The sequence below is a fragment of the Vitis vinifera genome, chromosome 17, assembly GCF_030704535.1.
Source record: "Vitis vinifera cultivar Pinot Noir 40024 chromosome 17, ASM3070453v1".
Lineage (NCBI taxonomy): Eukaryota > Viridiplantae > Streptophyta > Magnoliopsida > Vitales > Vitaceae > Vitis > Vitis vinifera.
In genome coordinates this window covers 3,422,785-3,438,404 of record NC_081821.1, presented here as the reverse complement: position 1 = coordinate 3,438,404, position 15,620 = coordinate 3,422,785, and the positions used below count along the sequence as shown (strand labels likewise).

The 15,620-nt window shown below is 35.2% G+C and overlaps 1 protein-coding gene across 1 annotated transcript; it reads right to left on the bottom strand.

The window, feature by feature from the left end:
* Window positions 1-1,418: 1,418 nt before the first annotated feature.
* LOC100268087 (nuclear poly(A) polymerase 1) lies at window positions 1,419-14,310 on the bottom strand. Its single transcript, XM_002279932.5, has 12 exons — window positions 13,499-14,310; window positions 13,342-13,419; window positions 12,867-12,974; window positions 7,492-7,554; window positions 7,229-7,390; window positions 5,274-5,387; window positions 5,110-5,172; window positions 4,685-5,014; window positions 3,570-3,734; window positions 2,522-3,472; window positions 1,851-1,924; window positions 1,419-1,718 (listed from the first exon to the last, which is right to left on the bottom strand). The coding sequence occupies exons 1-12, from the start codon at window positions 13,616-13,618 to the stop codon at window positions 1,673-1,675; spliced, it is 2,274 nt and encodes a 757-aa protein (XP_002279968.2). The 5' UTR covers window positions 13,619-14,310; the 3' UTR covers window positions 1,419-1,672.
* Between the last annotated feature and the right edge of the window lie 1,310 nt (window positions 14,311-15,620).

Here is a 15,620-nt window from a genome sequence, read left to right as displayed (position 1 = left end):
TATTTTAAAAGGATTCTGATTTTCTTCTCGATAGTTGACTCCTAGATTCCATCGCCCGTTTGGAACCCTTCTCAAAACAATTTTTTTATTCTTTAAAACAAAAAAATATTTTTTTAATGTTTTTTTACTTATAAAAACTAAAAAGAGACCTTTTAGTAATTAATTTTTGAAAATATTTTAAGAAATAATAAAAATATAAAAATTGTTTTGAATTTTTTTGCATTAGCCACAAGTATTCTCAAACAAAATTTTGTTATTCAAAATAATTGAAAATTAATCTTAAGAAATTTTTATCATCAAATCAATATTCTCAAATTTATAAAAGTAACTTTGATAATTCACCCTAAAAGTAAGTGGTTATAAAAATAAATAAATTATTTTTATGTAAATTTTAAAAGAAAATATTACTTGAAAACAAAATTATGTCTAAAATTATTTTATCTCTTTTAATCAAACATAATAATGAACTAAAATTGATTGAATTAAAATGAAAATAGGAAGTAAAAGAATAAAAATATTTTTTAAGACAATAAATCGCTTTGGGAGCATTTTCTAATGCCAAATAATTTAATGGGTTTGGTTAAAAAGATAAGTAAAAACCTATTTTTTGAAATTTAATTATTTATCTTTTTTTTTTACCTCATTTTATTTAAAAACTTATATATAAATATTTGAAATAATAAATGACATTTATGTTAAAAATAAATTATTATTTTTAAAATATATATATATAAGAAAGATTATTTTCGCAATTTGAAGATTATTTTATCATTTTCATAAAATATTTCCAATTCCCGTTTTCGTTGTAGACATGAAACAAATGTCACTATCTATAAGGTTTGTTGGAGTGGACCGACCTATTGAATAGACCGACGAGAGAAACCCCACACTCATTATTTATCATTTAAGAGAGCCCAAACAAAAATGCAACTCCAAAACAGACACCCAACAAGTGGAAACTGACAATTTCAAATCTAATGTTAATATTAAATTTGATCCACCCATCTGCAAAAACCCACTTCACTACGCCAGGAATCGGCTTGTAGATCCGGATAAAGTAAAGAAACAGTATGTCAACTTTCCACATCGATATTGCAGGTTGGGAGAAAAAGTTATTGAACTTAGCTGTCCACAGTTGTGGAAACCCTCCACCATTTATCCGGGTGGTCATTTTCCAATTTCCAATTATATAAGGGCGTGTTTGATTTGTAAAACTTGGAACAAGAATAGGATGAAGATGGAAGCGAATCAAAAAAGACTAGTTTTAGTAGACTATAATTGAATATGAAGATAGTCAGGTCTGTTTGGAGACCGTAATTGAAAACCCTTCCAGCCTTATCAGGTAGAAAGAAATTAAAGGAGAACAAGATTTCATAGATGTGTGTAACCAAGGCTTGGCATGGCAATACCCAAACAGAGAAGTGGAAGTACCCAGAATAATATTAGGATGCAGAAGCAGCTATAAAAATCAGTAATTCTCCTGCAAGTAATCCACATTTTCTTGAACCCGGATTCGGAAAAGGGGGCTTTGCTTACTCAAGATTTATGGATATCAAAAAAACAAAAAAGATGGGGAAAATTCAGTTCTTATTTTATATATATAAATGAGATTTGAAGGATTTGATCATTTCTCTTCCACTGGCTTCGCTTTATCTGGTGCCAGATATCCCCCTCAGGTGCTTTTGCCTGTAGCTTTAGCTAGGGAAGTGAAGCTCAACCTGTAAGTGAAATATAAGAAAGAAGAGAAGACAGGAATCAACATTTGCAACGGGACGAAGGGACCAAAAAAATGTCAAAACAATATTGTAAAGAAAGTTGATGCAACCATATTCAATTGACTGATTAATTACCTTATAATTGGCTTCTTCTGCTCTGTCGATGAGGGCCGGTTCCCGTATGACAATGGTGGCATGAGTTCAGCAGGCTTTAATGAAGGGAAAAAGGAAGAGTAAAGAAAGAAGATAAATAATATCAGAACTGCTTCAACTACTCTATACAAAAATTTATCTCCAAGTAATAGTGAGAATAAAATATTGGCAAATTTACCAGTAAGAATACAGTAATAACAGCATATGAGAGGCAAATTTCAGTAAGGATCCACACATTGGGAAAAACACAATGTTATTACCCGTAAGGAATGTGTTCTCTGATGTTTTTCTGATGTGTAAATTAGTTAACATTTCTCCCCAAGAATAATGACTCATTGCTATCCATATTTGTAATTTTGGTGATGATTCAACATCACATGACAAGCTTGTGTATTCATTTGACTAAGTTCCCAAAAGCAAATAACATTATCATACTTCTATGAGGGAAAAAATGATGATTGAAATATTAGTCCTCTACTATACTTGGAGGTAGGGAGGTAGGGTAGTTCTACTGCCTAAACCCACACCCAAGTAATTCTAACCAAATAATAAGCACAGACTAAAAGGGTTGTTATAAGACGACTAACAAAATTATTCTAGAAAGAATAAAAAATGTAAGCACAAATGTAGGTTATTGAGTTAACGGATAAGACCTCAAGCTCCTCCAAGCCCCCATTTGGGCTTAAAATGGTGCAAGGAACAGTTCCACTGGTAGTTGTTAGAGGCTCCTCTGCTACATTTGCTTTTGAAGATTCTGCAGAGCTGCCTTTTGTGCTCCCTGTGAAATCTTTGACTTGATTTTTATATTCAACATCATCTTCAAGCTCATCAAGTTCCCCTGGGAAAGCTTGATGAGAAACATATGGACCAGACATGATCTTCTCAATCGCAATTTTCTCTGCTTCTGTAGAGCTTGGTGAACCCCCGGAAGAAGATAAAGTTTTAATAGGGTGAGAGCATCTCACAGATCCATCAACTTCACCATTCTGAGGAGGAACCTCAACTGAATTATTCAAATTCTTCAAGCCATGCTCTATATTATTTTCAACTTTTTCTTTCCTTGTCTTTCCCAACATATTTATATCCATACTGTCAACTTTTATTGAACAGGCATTGACAGTACTGACAAGAGGGTTACTCGAAAGAACTTCATGACTGGAGGAAGCTGCAGCAACCAAACATTTGGCATTTCTTGAGTTAGTCTCTACATTTTCATCCTCTCGCTTTCTTTTCTTGCTATCTTCTGCTCCCTCTAGAACTGCTTGGGTAGAGACATTAGGTTCTAAAACCCGCCTCCTCTCACTGGCTACTTTAGTAGGGCGAGAAGGTCGAACCCCACCAGGAAACACAAAATTGGGTATGTTCCTGCGTCTTACATGGATTACATGAATCTCCATTCCAGGTTTCCACAATGTGTACATGCCAACAGAATGCTTAAATTCATCAACAGTCAACCTTATGTCAAATTGCTCCCCTTCGCTTGCGGGAACTCCCTGCTTTCTTTGCAGGCCCATGAAATAACAACAATGAAAAGGTCTAGATTTGTCTGAGAAATCACCCGGGTGTGGATGGCATTGAAGCATGTTATAAGTGTGCCTCTCAATCTAGATTAAGATAACAGCTCAAATTAGGGCAATGTAAAAAATTTTATCCTGAAGAAAACCAACATGGTTGAAAACAAAAAATGAAAAGCCAAAGCACCTTCAGAGTTAGCTGACGGAGGCGAGACTCAACCCAGCCTTTCCATTTCCTTAAGTCATCTGCATTTTCTGCGGCAATTTCTATCTGTAGATAATTCTTGTAAGCTTCAAAGAAAGGATAAGGCTCACAAAGGGTAGCCCAATCAGCCTTGTTTGCCTCCATAACCTGCACACATTCACAAACATCAAATTCATGGAAAGTAATGTTAGTACCAAAAAGTTTCTAGATGTTCAAACAGTTTATGAAGTCCAGGTAAATCATGAAAGGGGGGAGAGGAGAAAGTGGTTGGTGTTTGGTAGGGAGAGAGATCATGACCATAAGACCAAAAAAAAAACAAAAAAACCAAAAAAAAAAAAAAAGGAAAGAAAAGAGAGGTTTAATATAAAGTGTATCATTCAGACCATTATGCTACCTGTATCATACTCAGGAAAAATTTTAACATAGATTGACATTCAACTCAATCAGTGTGTGACTAAAGCCAAAGCAACTGCCTAAGTGCCACGATTACTGAGAAACGTACCAGGGTAAAAAATGTCCATCCAAGACAAACACAAAACTGAGCTATAAAGAGACTTTTACTGAAAAAAAAAAAAACTCCTTTATCCAAAAATTCCAGTTATGCTGCCTGGTTATTCTACTGAGATCAACATTCACCTCATCTTGATATGTGATCAGAGCAAACTTAACTGCCTAGGTGCCTCAATTACATAATTTGAACTCAAGTACAGAGGCTGAACCCAGCTGTGAGATCTACAACAACATGGTACAGCCAATAAAGTGAAGACAAGAAAATATTTCTGACAGAATCAAACTGTTATCAAGCATGGTATAAACAATTAGCTGATCAAGACAAATGACAAATGGTAAGGACTACAATGTTGTGAGAAAGAATATGACAGCACTACAATCAAGCAGTACTGTGTTACAGATGGAAATATGCCAGTGGAGAAAATACATTTGGCAATGATTTTAAGAGTACCAGAAAAAACTGACAACAAAATTTCCAGTAGGAATGATTTAATGCAAACTACTTAGTCACTATCTCCTAATCTTACATGTTCCCCCTGAACTGTAGGAAGAGTACACACAAAACAACTTGCATTATAGGATCATACCTCAGAAATTTCATTTCCCCTCTTAAATTCTTCTGACATAATCCGCAAAGTACTTGATGACACATTGTAACTAGAATTCATGCAGGGATAAGCTGGGGTAATTATAGGCATCAAATGGAACCTGTCCTTTGGATATTTTCTAGGATCCCAAACTTGAAGTCCAAGTGTTCCTTCTTCAATAGCACACAGCATGACAGGATTTGGCCAACGCCATTGAGTATAGACCCTGAAGAACCGAGAGACTAGCATACTGGGCAATGCATTGGGATATAGCTGGCATATGCGAGCAACAAGCAATGCCCAGTTTATACCGCCAAGAAACCCTGCAACCTGTCCATGACAAAGAGGAAAACATCCTAATAAATGAGAGAAGATAATGAGGCATATAGTGCAACTCCTGCCAATCAGAAAATATTCCCCCATACATTTGAATAAACACCACGCCGCTTTGCCCAAAATCTCATGAATCTCAATGTTGTTCGAAAATTCTGTGTGAAAGAAACAGATACACAATTAAAAAGAAGAATGACTAAGAAAGAATCATTGGAGAATCTGCATGCTCAAATAACTTAGCAAGCATGGTTATGACCTGAATATTTGGTACCAAACGCAGGATTTGGTCAGTAACTCTACAACCATTGAGACTACGAACTGTTTGCTCATCAGCATTCTGCAATATGGAGTCTTGTGAAACATCCAAGTCCTGTGACAAAATAACTTGTCAGAAACAGAAAAGCCTAAAATCCCTTAAAAGCAAATTTACAAGATGAGTGTTTGATAAGCTCCATAGCATCATGATATAGAAATGTACTTAAAAGGAAAATTTAGGTTCTTATATAACAGGTGTCAAGAGTGTGCTGGTGAAGAAAGTCTTCAGGTGCAAGCTTCAAAAATTAAGCTCTGCAGACTCAAAATCACACCTTTTGTGCCCTTTCACGCATTGGAATGAGGCATACACCTCATGTCACTAATTTAAATTTTTGTGAGAGACTCAAATAGTTTTTTTTTTTTTTTTTCCTTTCATACATATTATATCAACTTAATACACCATGTTTTGGTGTGTGTGTGTGTATACACAATCTTCATAGTAGAATTGGATGCGCACAAATCATATTCCGTTACTTTTTTTTTTTCTTTAGAAGCAGAAACAAACATCTTCATTCATCTCTAAAGATAAATACAAGAAGGACGAGCAATATTACAAAGATGTACAAAAATGGTTAGAAAGTAATCAAGTATCAAGCCCCACAAATCATTTTATGTTAATTACACTCTAATATGCTCCTAAATGTCTAACAAGCGTTCATTCATTTTTTTAATTGATTTGTTAATCATTATCATTTTTTTTAATAGGTTTGTTATTCATTATCACTACTTCTTTGATATTATTTTAATTATTGTTATTTTTTATACAGTTCTTACTTGCACCTTGACTGACATAAGGTTAAATACCTGGCCTTACATTTCATTTTTTTTAAATGTTACCTAATTGCAAAAGAAAAACCTGGACTCCACAAACTTTATCCCTTTTTGGGTTTCAAAAAACATACTTTGATACACAAAAGAGAATCCTATTCCTGGAAGGCTCTAATTGCTATTTTTTTTTATGTTCAAATTTATCCCCTCAATCAGTCTGGCTCAGTCTTTGCTTATGGCATAGCATCCATATTTCATGTCATTCTCATTTTCAAAGATCATAATGGGACTTAAACTTATTCCATATCATGGAGCAGTAGGTATATCGATTGCTATTTTATGCAGCACCAACTATGCTAATATAGAAATTATGCTATTTTAAGATGTAGGGTAAAATTACAATTAGGAACAAAGACCTGTTTGGGTGAAGATGGTAACAAACTATGATCATTTAATAGAAAATTCCTGAGCATCTGATCCAAAGTTGTGTCCTACATATTGACATTAAGACAGACAATAAACTTTACTCCTATTGTGTTTTCCTATGTGTTCTTATGTGTAAGTTCTCATCACTGTTATTTAGTGCAAGTCCAAGGATCACCCTAATTCCATAATGCCATGGACGGAAAGAGAACAAAGTGCAATAAAATCAGCCTTCTGATGGCTAGCTGTTCATCCATATCTAGCAAGTAACAGGGTTAATGTAGACTAAACAAAAATATTTGGGCCTCTGGCCATGAAACCCCAGTATGCAATCTACAGCCAAGCACGATGAAGCTCCATACGCAAGGAAGACATAATCAGAGTCATTCATAAACACAAACATTGGAAGTTAGAATCAGCCATATAGCCTCTTTTGTCCAAGAATCTAATCTATGTGAGCTCCAGATGTAAAAGTTCGGACTGCACAAATGTGTACCTTCTGTATGATTTCTGAATGTGTTGTTTTAGTATGCTAAAATCAAGAATAGATCTTCCAATTAATTTATCTAAAAATGGTATACATCACAGGCCCCAAAGCTAGTCATCAGATTCTGCTGCTAATAAATTATCAAAAATGGGGACAAAACTGTATAGTGCACACTAGAAAAAAAGCTGCCAGGAGTCCAGGACAGAACCAAAACTTACTTCAGGAATGACCCAAAGTGATAGTTTTGCGTAAAGAAGGTCGATAGAAACACCACTGAACTTGAATCTCATCACTGGAACATGTGCATCAGGCACAGGGTGCAACTCCGTTACTTCAGGCATCTCTGAGAGCATTTTATGCAGCTCACCAAAAAAATCTTCCTGTGGGAGATTTATATAATCATTTTTAAGCCCATTGAGCAATACCACTTAGAAACAGAAGTAAAAATGTCGAAGCATAATAAGAGAAACACAGATCGCACTTCTCGGGTTGCATGTCTAGGTCCAACACAAAGCGTATCTATATCCGCACCAGGGCCATGCACCTAATCAAATAAATTTTAAAAGAAAAGTGTAAAGCACCTGATTCAGAGAAAAACAATGTACTAACAGAATATAGGGTACCAAATGCGGAAAGCATTAAAATAAGTATTTGGAGGATTAAAATGTGAATGATGCAAGCACAAGGTATAGTTACAAAATAACAACAATAATTATAAGGAAAAGAAGGGAATCAGATCTAAAAAGCATTCAATATACGAAATAACAACAATAATAATAACGAAATACAGGACATTAAATCTGAAAAGCATTGCAATAATATTGTTGAAGGATTAAAATATGAATACTGCAGGCACAAGCACAAGGTAAGGATATAAAAATATACTTTTGTATCTAAGCACCTGAAACTCCCATCTCACAGTAAAAAGTACAAGAGGACAAATATATAACTAATTGCAACATAACATATGTGAAAAGAAAAATGCAATACTGGAGTTTTGCAAAATTAAGTTGAACAAAATATGAGATTTTCATGCAAGATCCATAAAATAAGTTTGCTAATAAGTACTATTATTGCAATAGTCCCAACCAATACACCAACAAAGAAACTATGACATGCATAGTTCCCCATATATATGGACATAAGATAAAATAAGTTTGCTAATAAGTACTATTATTGCAATAGTCCCAACCGATACACCAACAAAGAAACTACAACAAGCATAGCTCTATATATATGAACATATGATATCTATTTGGGATGTTTTTTAGTTTCTAATTTTTCAAGACAAGCATTTAAATAAATAAACAAGGAAGAAGAAGGAAAAAAAGGTAGAAAATGATGGTGGATTCAAGGCCACAAAGGGGAAAACCTTATAATGGAGGCATAAGGAAACAAAAAGAGCTTCTACAATTTTATCATACCTTTAGACAACGGTCAATTGTGCATATAATTTTACATATACTGAATCGTATAACATTATATCTTGCATGATATGCATATCATAGCACTTACTGTATAATACACATGCCATGCTCCTATATACATGTGTGCGTGCTTGTGCCCATCATCATGCTGCATACCATATCATATGAAAAACTATTTCTAGTGCATGTAGCTAGCATATAAAAAAAAGCATGGGACCACTCTAAAAGTAATTTAATAAAGAACTCCTTCAATCTTTGATCTGAGAGCTTTTCATCATCAAAAGTCCTTCAGTTTCACTCTTTCTAAATACACCAAAATAAGTAAATTGGAGCCAACTGTCAAACTATTCTTCTCTTCTTATCTAGCCCCTTCAATTCCATTCAATGAGAAGATTTCTCACTAAAACCGGAAACACTCAAATCAAGCTAAAGACTGCTAACAAAAATATCCATAACACTCTCGTCTAATCACAATGAATGAAGATGTGATCAATTGATTCTTCATTATCTTTACAAAAGTTGCATCTATTGACCATGGGCAATTCCCTCTTTATTAACGCACCTACAATTAAGGCCTTCCTCTAAATGGCTTCCCATGCAAAGAAACAAGTTCTAAGTGGAGCACAGGATCCCCAAATTTATATGGTTGTGAATACTAAATTATTCTCAGCACTTGAGAATTTGTAATACAACTTGACACTAAACTTTCCCCTCCTATCATCTTTCCAAAGTAAAGTGGCATCTTCTTTTTGCACTCTCAATGGGTAAATAAGCTCCAAAAATTAGGTCACCTCCTCTATCACCTAATCTTGGAAGAGTCTTCTAAATTGAACCTCCCAATGGCCACCTTAGCCTCCTCCTCCATCTTAAAAATCTGCAACCATAGCATTTTTTGGAGGAGGCTACTCTAAAAAGCATAGGGAATGCGTCTTTCAACTTAGACTCCTTCACCTATCTATCCCACCAAAATTTTGTACGTCTACCATTTTCTCAATTCAATTCTATGCTTCAAGTACAAGACTTAAGCTCCTCATAACCTTGATGCAAGTTAGAATCCCAATTGTCATATTATGATCAATTTTAGCTACAAGAACCTATTTTTCTCAATTGATGGCACCCTTTCCAACATGAACATTTATACACATCCTTTCTACCACATGAATTTTAACCTTATATTTCAAATAAAAAACATCCCAACTAACCATTGTTTCAATATGAATAGATCAAAAGAAAATGGAGAAATGCAAAACAAATAAATAAGAAATACTCCTTCAACAACAACTTTGGTAGGCTAGGTGGGTTAGAAGGCTAACTCATGTCAAACTTGTTCATTAATTGTCCAACTTTTATCACACCCAATCCATGGCAATGTCGTGGGTGACCTGTGTTCCCATGGGTTATTAATTTTCTTAGTAGTCAACCCTTCTGCTAATTAATTTTCTTCCTTCTCCTTCTTCTACGAAAAGCCCAAAATAGAGTCTCTCAATAAATGAAAAAACCATTTCAAACCCATAAAATATAAATCATAAACCACAATAAGAGGTAAAAATGCCTCAAAGCCATAATATATATATATATGTATGTATGTATATATAGGTAAGAGCAAATTGTATTAAAACGCCAAAAAGGGTGCATCAAAGTACACACAGTGTATACAACGGCCGCCAAAAAGCGCCAAAAAGGATAAGGAAAACAAAAAATACTCCCTCCCTCAATCCGACCTCAACCAATCAATAAAATCAACTAAGGACATAGAAGTATATTCTATAAACAAGTTTATCTAAAATCATAAGCTGCCCAAAAACAAAAACTTTAGCCTTTGAACAGAAAGATTCAAATTCTCAAAAGATCTTCTATTTATCTCCTTCCAAATTGTCCAAAAGAGGCACAAAGGCGTTACTCTCCACACTTTCTTTCTTTTTCTTTCAATAAACGATCCATGTCACCCTAACAGGGTCTCTCTAATTGAAGAATGAATCACCCAACACACCTTGAACAAAGAGAACAAGAGCTCCCATAACAACCTTCCCTTTCCACAATGCAAGAGAATATGGTCAATTGACTCCTCGTGAGCATAACATAAGGAGCATCTATTGGCTAAAGACCACCCTCTCCTTTGCAATTGGTCTAAAGTCAAAACTTCTCCCCATGTTGCCTCCTAAGCAAGAAAACCGACCTTAGGAGGAACCTAAGCATTTCACACAACACTAGTTGGGAAAGGGTCTACCCTTACTTCCTCAATGATAGAATAGAGGGACTTAACAAAAAGGGATCCACTCTTTGTATCCGCCCATAACACGTCGTCCTTCCTCTCCTCAACCACCACCTTGTCTTGAGTCCTTGACAAGAAGCACTTCACCATCCCAATCTCCCAGTCATTGAGAGGTCTAGAGAAGCTTGGGTTCCATCCACTCCCCTTAGAAGAGTGCACCCACAAATCCGTCACCCAAGCCTCTTTTGAGCTAGCTAGAGTGAACAAGGAGGGAAATGACACACTTAAAGGCTCATCTCTGCACCATTTGTCTCTCTAAAACTTGACATTTCTCCCATTGCCCACTAAGAAGAGAGTTTTGGAAGAGACTAACTCTTATAGCCTTCCAAAGCCCAACACCATAGATGCACCTCACTTAGTGCACCAACCCCTTTCCAATTCCTCAAATTTACCACAAATAACTTCTCTCCAAAAGGCATCCCTTTCCTTAGCAAAGCATCAAATCCATTTGCAAAAGAGAGTCTTATTTAGAGAGTGAAGGCATCTAACTCCAAGGCCTCCTTTTCTTTTGTCTAAACAAACAATATCCCACTTCACTACATGAGGCTTACTTTCTAAAGCCCCATATCCCCACAAAAAATCCCTTTGAATCTTCTCCAACCTTAAGCAAACACTCCTCGACATCTGGAATAGTGACATAAAGTAGATTGGCAAGCTAGCTAGCATGCTCTTGACCAGTGTTAGCCTTCCCCCTTTAGAGATATATATATATATATATATATATATATATATGTAAATAAAGGGCTTGCATTAAAAGTGCCAAAAGATGGTGAAAAAAGCACAAACGAAGTATACAAACAACGCCCAAAAAAACCTAAGCAGTGAAAAGACAAAAAAAGTCATTCTTTTACTTAACAAACAACCAATCTATGAAATCAATCAAGGACAAAGTGTGATCCTCCATATACACCCTAGCTCAATTCACAAAAGTATACAAGAAAAGAGACTTAATTGCTTGGTCAGACCACTCGACATTGTTGAAAGCTCTTCCATTCCTTTACTTCCATAAAGTCCACATTAAACACAAGGGGGCAACCCTCAAGGCCTTCTCCCTTTTTTTACCCACAAAAGAGTCATATCATCCTAGCAAATTCCTTCTAATTGAGGAATACAAAACCCACTGCACACCGAAAAGGGAAAAGATATTGCCTTTTCTTAGCAAATCCCCCTTTAGAAATATATTGTCTTTTTCACAAAGCTAATCCCTTTCCGAACCTTTCTTCAACCTTGTCCCAAGCCACCACCAAGTTATGGGCAGCTCCTAGAAGGAGCCCCAAATAAGTGGTTGGGAGCACACCCACTTTGCAATCAATTACAACAGTCAACTCCTCTACATTCGACACCCTCCCAACCGGCATAAGCTTACTCTTATCTAAATTGATTTTCAAACCCGAAATGGCCTCAAACCACATGAGTAACCAACTCAAATAAGTCATTTGGGTGGAGGTGGCCAAAACAGGCCCTAGAGCTCAATTTCTTTCACAATGTTATCATGATGGTGCCACGTAGAGTACCCCATTTTTTAGATGGCATTATTTAATATATTTTGTTTGCTTATAAAAAAATAAAAATAAAAAAAAAGAAAAAAGAAAAAATGAAGGTGTCTAACCCATGTAGGGTGTACCTATTTGATAAATGTATATGAGTCTTTATTTGAAACTTAGTGCCCCTTTGTTTATACTCCGACACTTATTATTACTATCACACCATTGGAGTGAGCTACTGATCATACATTTAGCAAAATGTGACTTAAGCTATTTTAGTAACCTTTTTTTTTCTGAGTTATGTAGCAAATTACTGTCACAAGTTAAGCATCCCTTATGAACATGGCTACTCTTTTAAAGTCTCAGCACCTCTGTGCCACATATATCAGTCAGTGCACATTCATACCTCAAGCAGGAAAAGTAAAAATTACAACACCAACCACAACCAATATCCTTATATAAATCACCTTACTCCCACAGAGCATTGGAAATTCCATAAAAATAAGTACTTGTGCATTAACAATTAGGAATACCAATTTTTTTATGCATTTTCCAATGGGTTTTACAACACACATATAAACCAAAAAATGGAAAATGCAAACAAAAATCATTTCCTTGGAGGGAAAAACAAAAACAAAAACAAAAAGAGAAATGAGTAAGAACATTTTCATACCCCCAGCCGATAAGACCCAAAGGTGAAAATCTTAGCATTTGCTTCTTGCACCAGTTGTTCATTCAATCCCTTGGCGCGACTAATGGCTTTCACCCAAATCTTGACGATCTGTTTAAATTTGAAACATTCCCCAACCGCATTAAATGTTGTAATCAGAGAATCCAACAAATGTTATCCATTTGGTTGTTGAGAAAAAAGCAGGCAAAGAAAAGAATGATTGGGTATAACAAAACCTCAGTTCTGCTAAGGCAAAATAGAATTAACTATCTTAGTTTACTATTATAGTTTGATTGATCACATTATATTCTTAAAGGGCCACACTGATTAGTTGAATTATTAAGGGGCCACCCCATATTACCTTTTGCTGATAACTATTAGTGGAAATATGGCATCCCAAATACTACATTCTTTGAATTTCCTTAGTTTTCTCAGCAACCAAACAGAATGACTCTAAAAGCAGAAAGAGCGATTCAACCTGGTCTAATCTCCCAAGCACTTCCTCCCTGCTCACAGCTTCTTCTTGACTTTCATACAACCCAGCAGCTGCCAAAAACTAAACACCCAAATTCTAAATTCAGTATATTGTCAAAACACAATTTAAAACTGCTGAAAATAAATAAGGTAACCAAAACCTTTTCGAGCTCTTGAGTCTTGGTCACATCCAACTCATTTGGTCCACCCAGTGAAATAGGTTCTGTGATGCCTAATCTCTGGCCGCTATTATTCCGATTGTTCAACCCAAGGTTCGACATTTATTCAAGTACCAATAAATTTTTTCTAACAATACCAATAAAAATGATAATGATGCTTTTGATATGGGTCTGCTTTGCAAAATTCACTAACAATATTTTACAGATTTTCCCTCTCTAAAATCAAATCATAGCCAAAGAAATTGAAGATAACATCAAAATAATCGCTAATTATACAGTCTTGGTTGAAAAAAAAATTCCACTAAAGTCTGAACACCACAAAAACGGAAAGCAATAATAAAGAAACAAGAACAACCCTAGAATTGAATATTGATATTATGAGCAAAGAACTGAATACAAGAGAACGGGACCAAACCCTAACCCTAGACACCGAACAAGGGTGTATGGGGTGGTACAGAAATCGATTGACTGATGAGGCGATCATCAAAATTCAAAATTTATCACCGCCCGAGCACCAGTTCTTGGCTGTTCTGATTAGTGAAGCCTTGAATCATGAGAAGAACCAAACCCTAGAAATACGGAGAGATAAACCCATGAACAGAGATTAAGAGTTAGTTCAGAGAGAGAGAGACGGAGACGATGGTGTTGTGAGCCGATCATTGTTTCTATATGATATATATACATATATGCTTTTCCAAGTTCAGCAGACACGTATGCTCTGTTTCTACAACTCACTCGAAACGCTGGATTTTGCTTGTCTTTGATATCCTATTATTTCTATTTTTCTTGTTTTTGCTTTATTTTTTTTATTGAAATATGTGATTTTTATGGGCGTGTGAAAATAGGAAATTGCTTGATTTAGTAAAATTCATGGTAGTGTGCAATCACTTGTTTTAGTTGATGAAATGAACTTTCCTATTTTGTCCTTTATAAATTTAATTTTTAATTACGAGAATATGAGATAAATAAGTATGGTATATCCATCCTTACATTTTTGTTAAGAGTTAATGAGACCTGTATCTATAATAATACATGAAGGCGAATATGAGATAAATAGGTGTGGTATATCCATTCTTACATTTTTGTTAAGAGTTTATGAGGCTAGAAGTCGAAATATTGTGTCTAGCAACTATGATAATACATGAAGGCGAATTCTTGTTAAGTTAACCTTGTGAATATACAAATTTCATAAAAAACTTAAAAAAATAAAAGTAGATGATAAGGAGAAGTATGTGCGGAGTGGGCGAGAAATGAGCAACGATTAGTTGAGAAGTGTATGGACATGCAATGCTCCTAGACTCTAGTATGAAGCCATTATTCCATAACAAACGTAACTGCTTTGATTTGAAATTATAAATAAGAGAAAAATGAAACAAATGAGGCAGTTTTGAGACCTCTACATTTTAGCATCATCTAGAGAAAAGTTAAAAAATGATTTGTTATGAGCGTATCGAAAATCCAAAAGATGAAAAGGCAAAAGCCCCCTTAGGAGAAGGAACTCATGTTGCAACAATGGTAGGAACATAAGGAGAGACAATAAGAAAAACTTGATTGGCGCAATAAGGAAATAATGCAACAAAATGAGACATTGATATGAGACAATGAAGAGTTGACGACACAATTGTTTGAGTATTGGTCACCTAATGATCATTATACCATGGTTGCACCTTCATCATACTTCTAATTTCAATAGGAAGATTTACCTCCCTTTTTGGGGGAAAGACATTGATTAGAAACGAGATAGTGTGATCCTTTGAAAGAAAATAGTGCTTTTAAGTTGCAACTTGATGAATTGAAAGTTGTGTAGATTACATGAATGGGAGAACTACTTAATAAATGGTCAATAGAATTATTCAAGGGTTGATTAGTACCTTGTTTGGCCCACACTACAGAATAATACAAAAGTCTAAAGCACATTGTTGAAATGCATCTAAATGGGCAAAAGTCATACCAATTTCCTTTGAAAAGCATCGAAAGGCCCTCAGACATCACCTAAATTGTCATGTAAGACATTGAATGGGAGTACAAGAAATATAATAGTAGTTATCCATGGGAAAAATCAAGGGATAAGGATGACAAACATGGAGGTGGTGAACTAAGTTGG

Bases quoted from the DNA above. Each gene is read 5' to 3' on its own strand.
- LOC100268087 (XM_002279932.5), bottom strand. From the start codon at position 13,618: ATGTCGAACCTTGGGTTGAACAATCGGAATAATAGCGGCCAGAGATTA. The intron at 5,388-7,228 runs GTAAGTTTTGGT...ATTTTGTCACAG, and splicing joins CACTTTGGGTCATTCCTGAA to GACTTGGATGTTTCACAAGA. The intron at 5,173-5,273 runs GTCATAACCATG...TCTTTCACACAG, and splicing joins GTTTGGTACCAAATATTCAG to AATTTTCGAACAACATTGAG.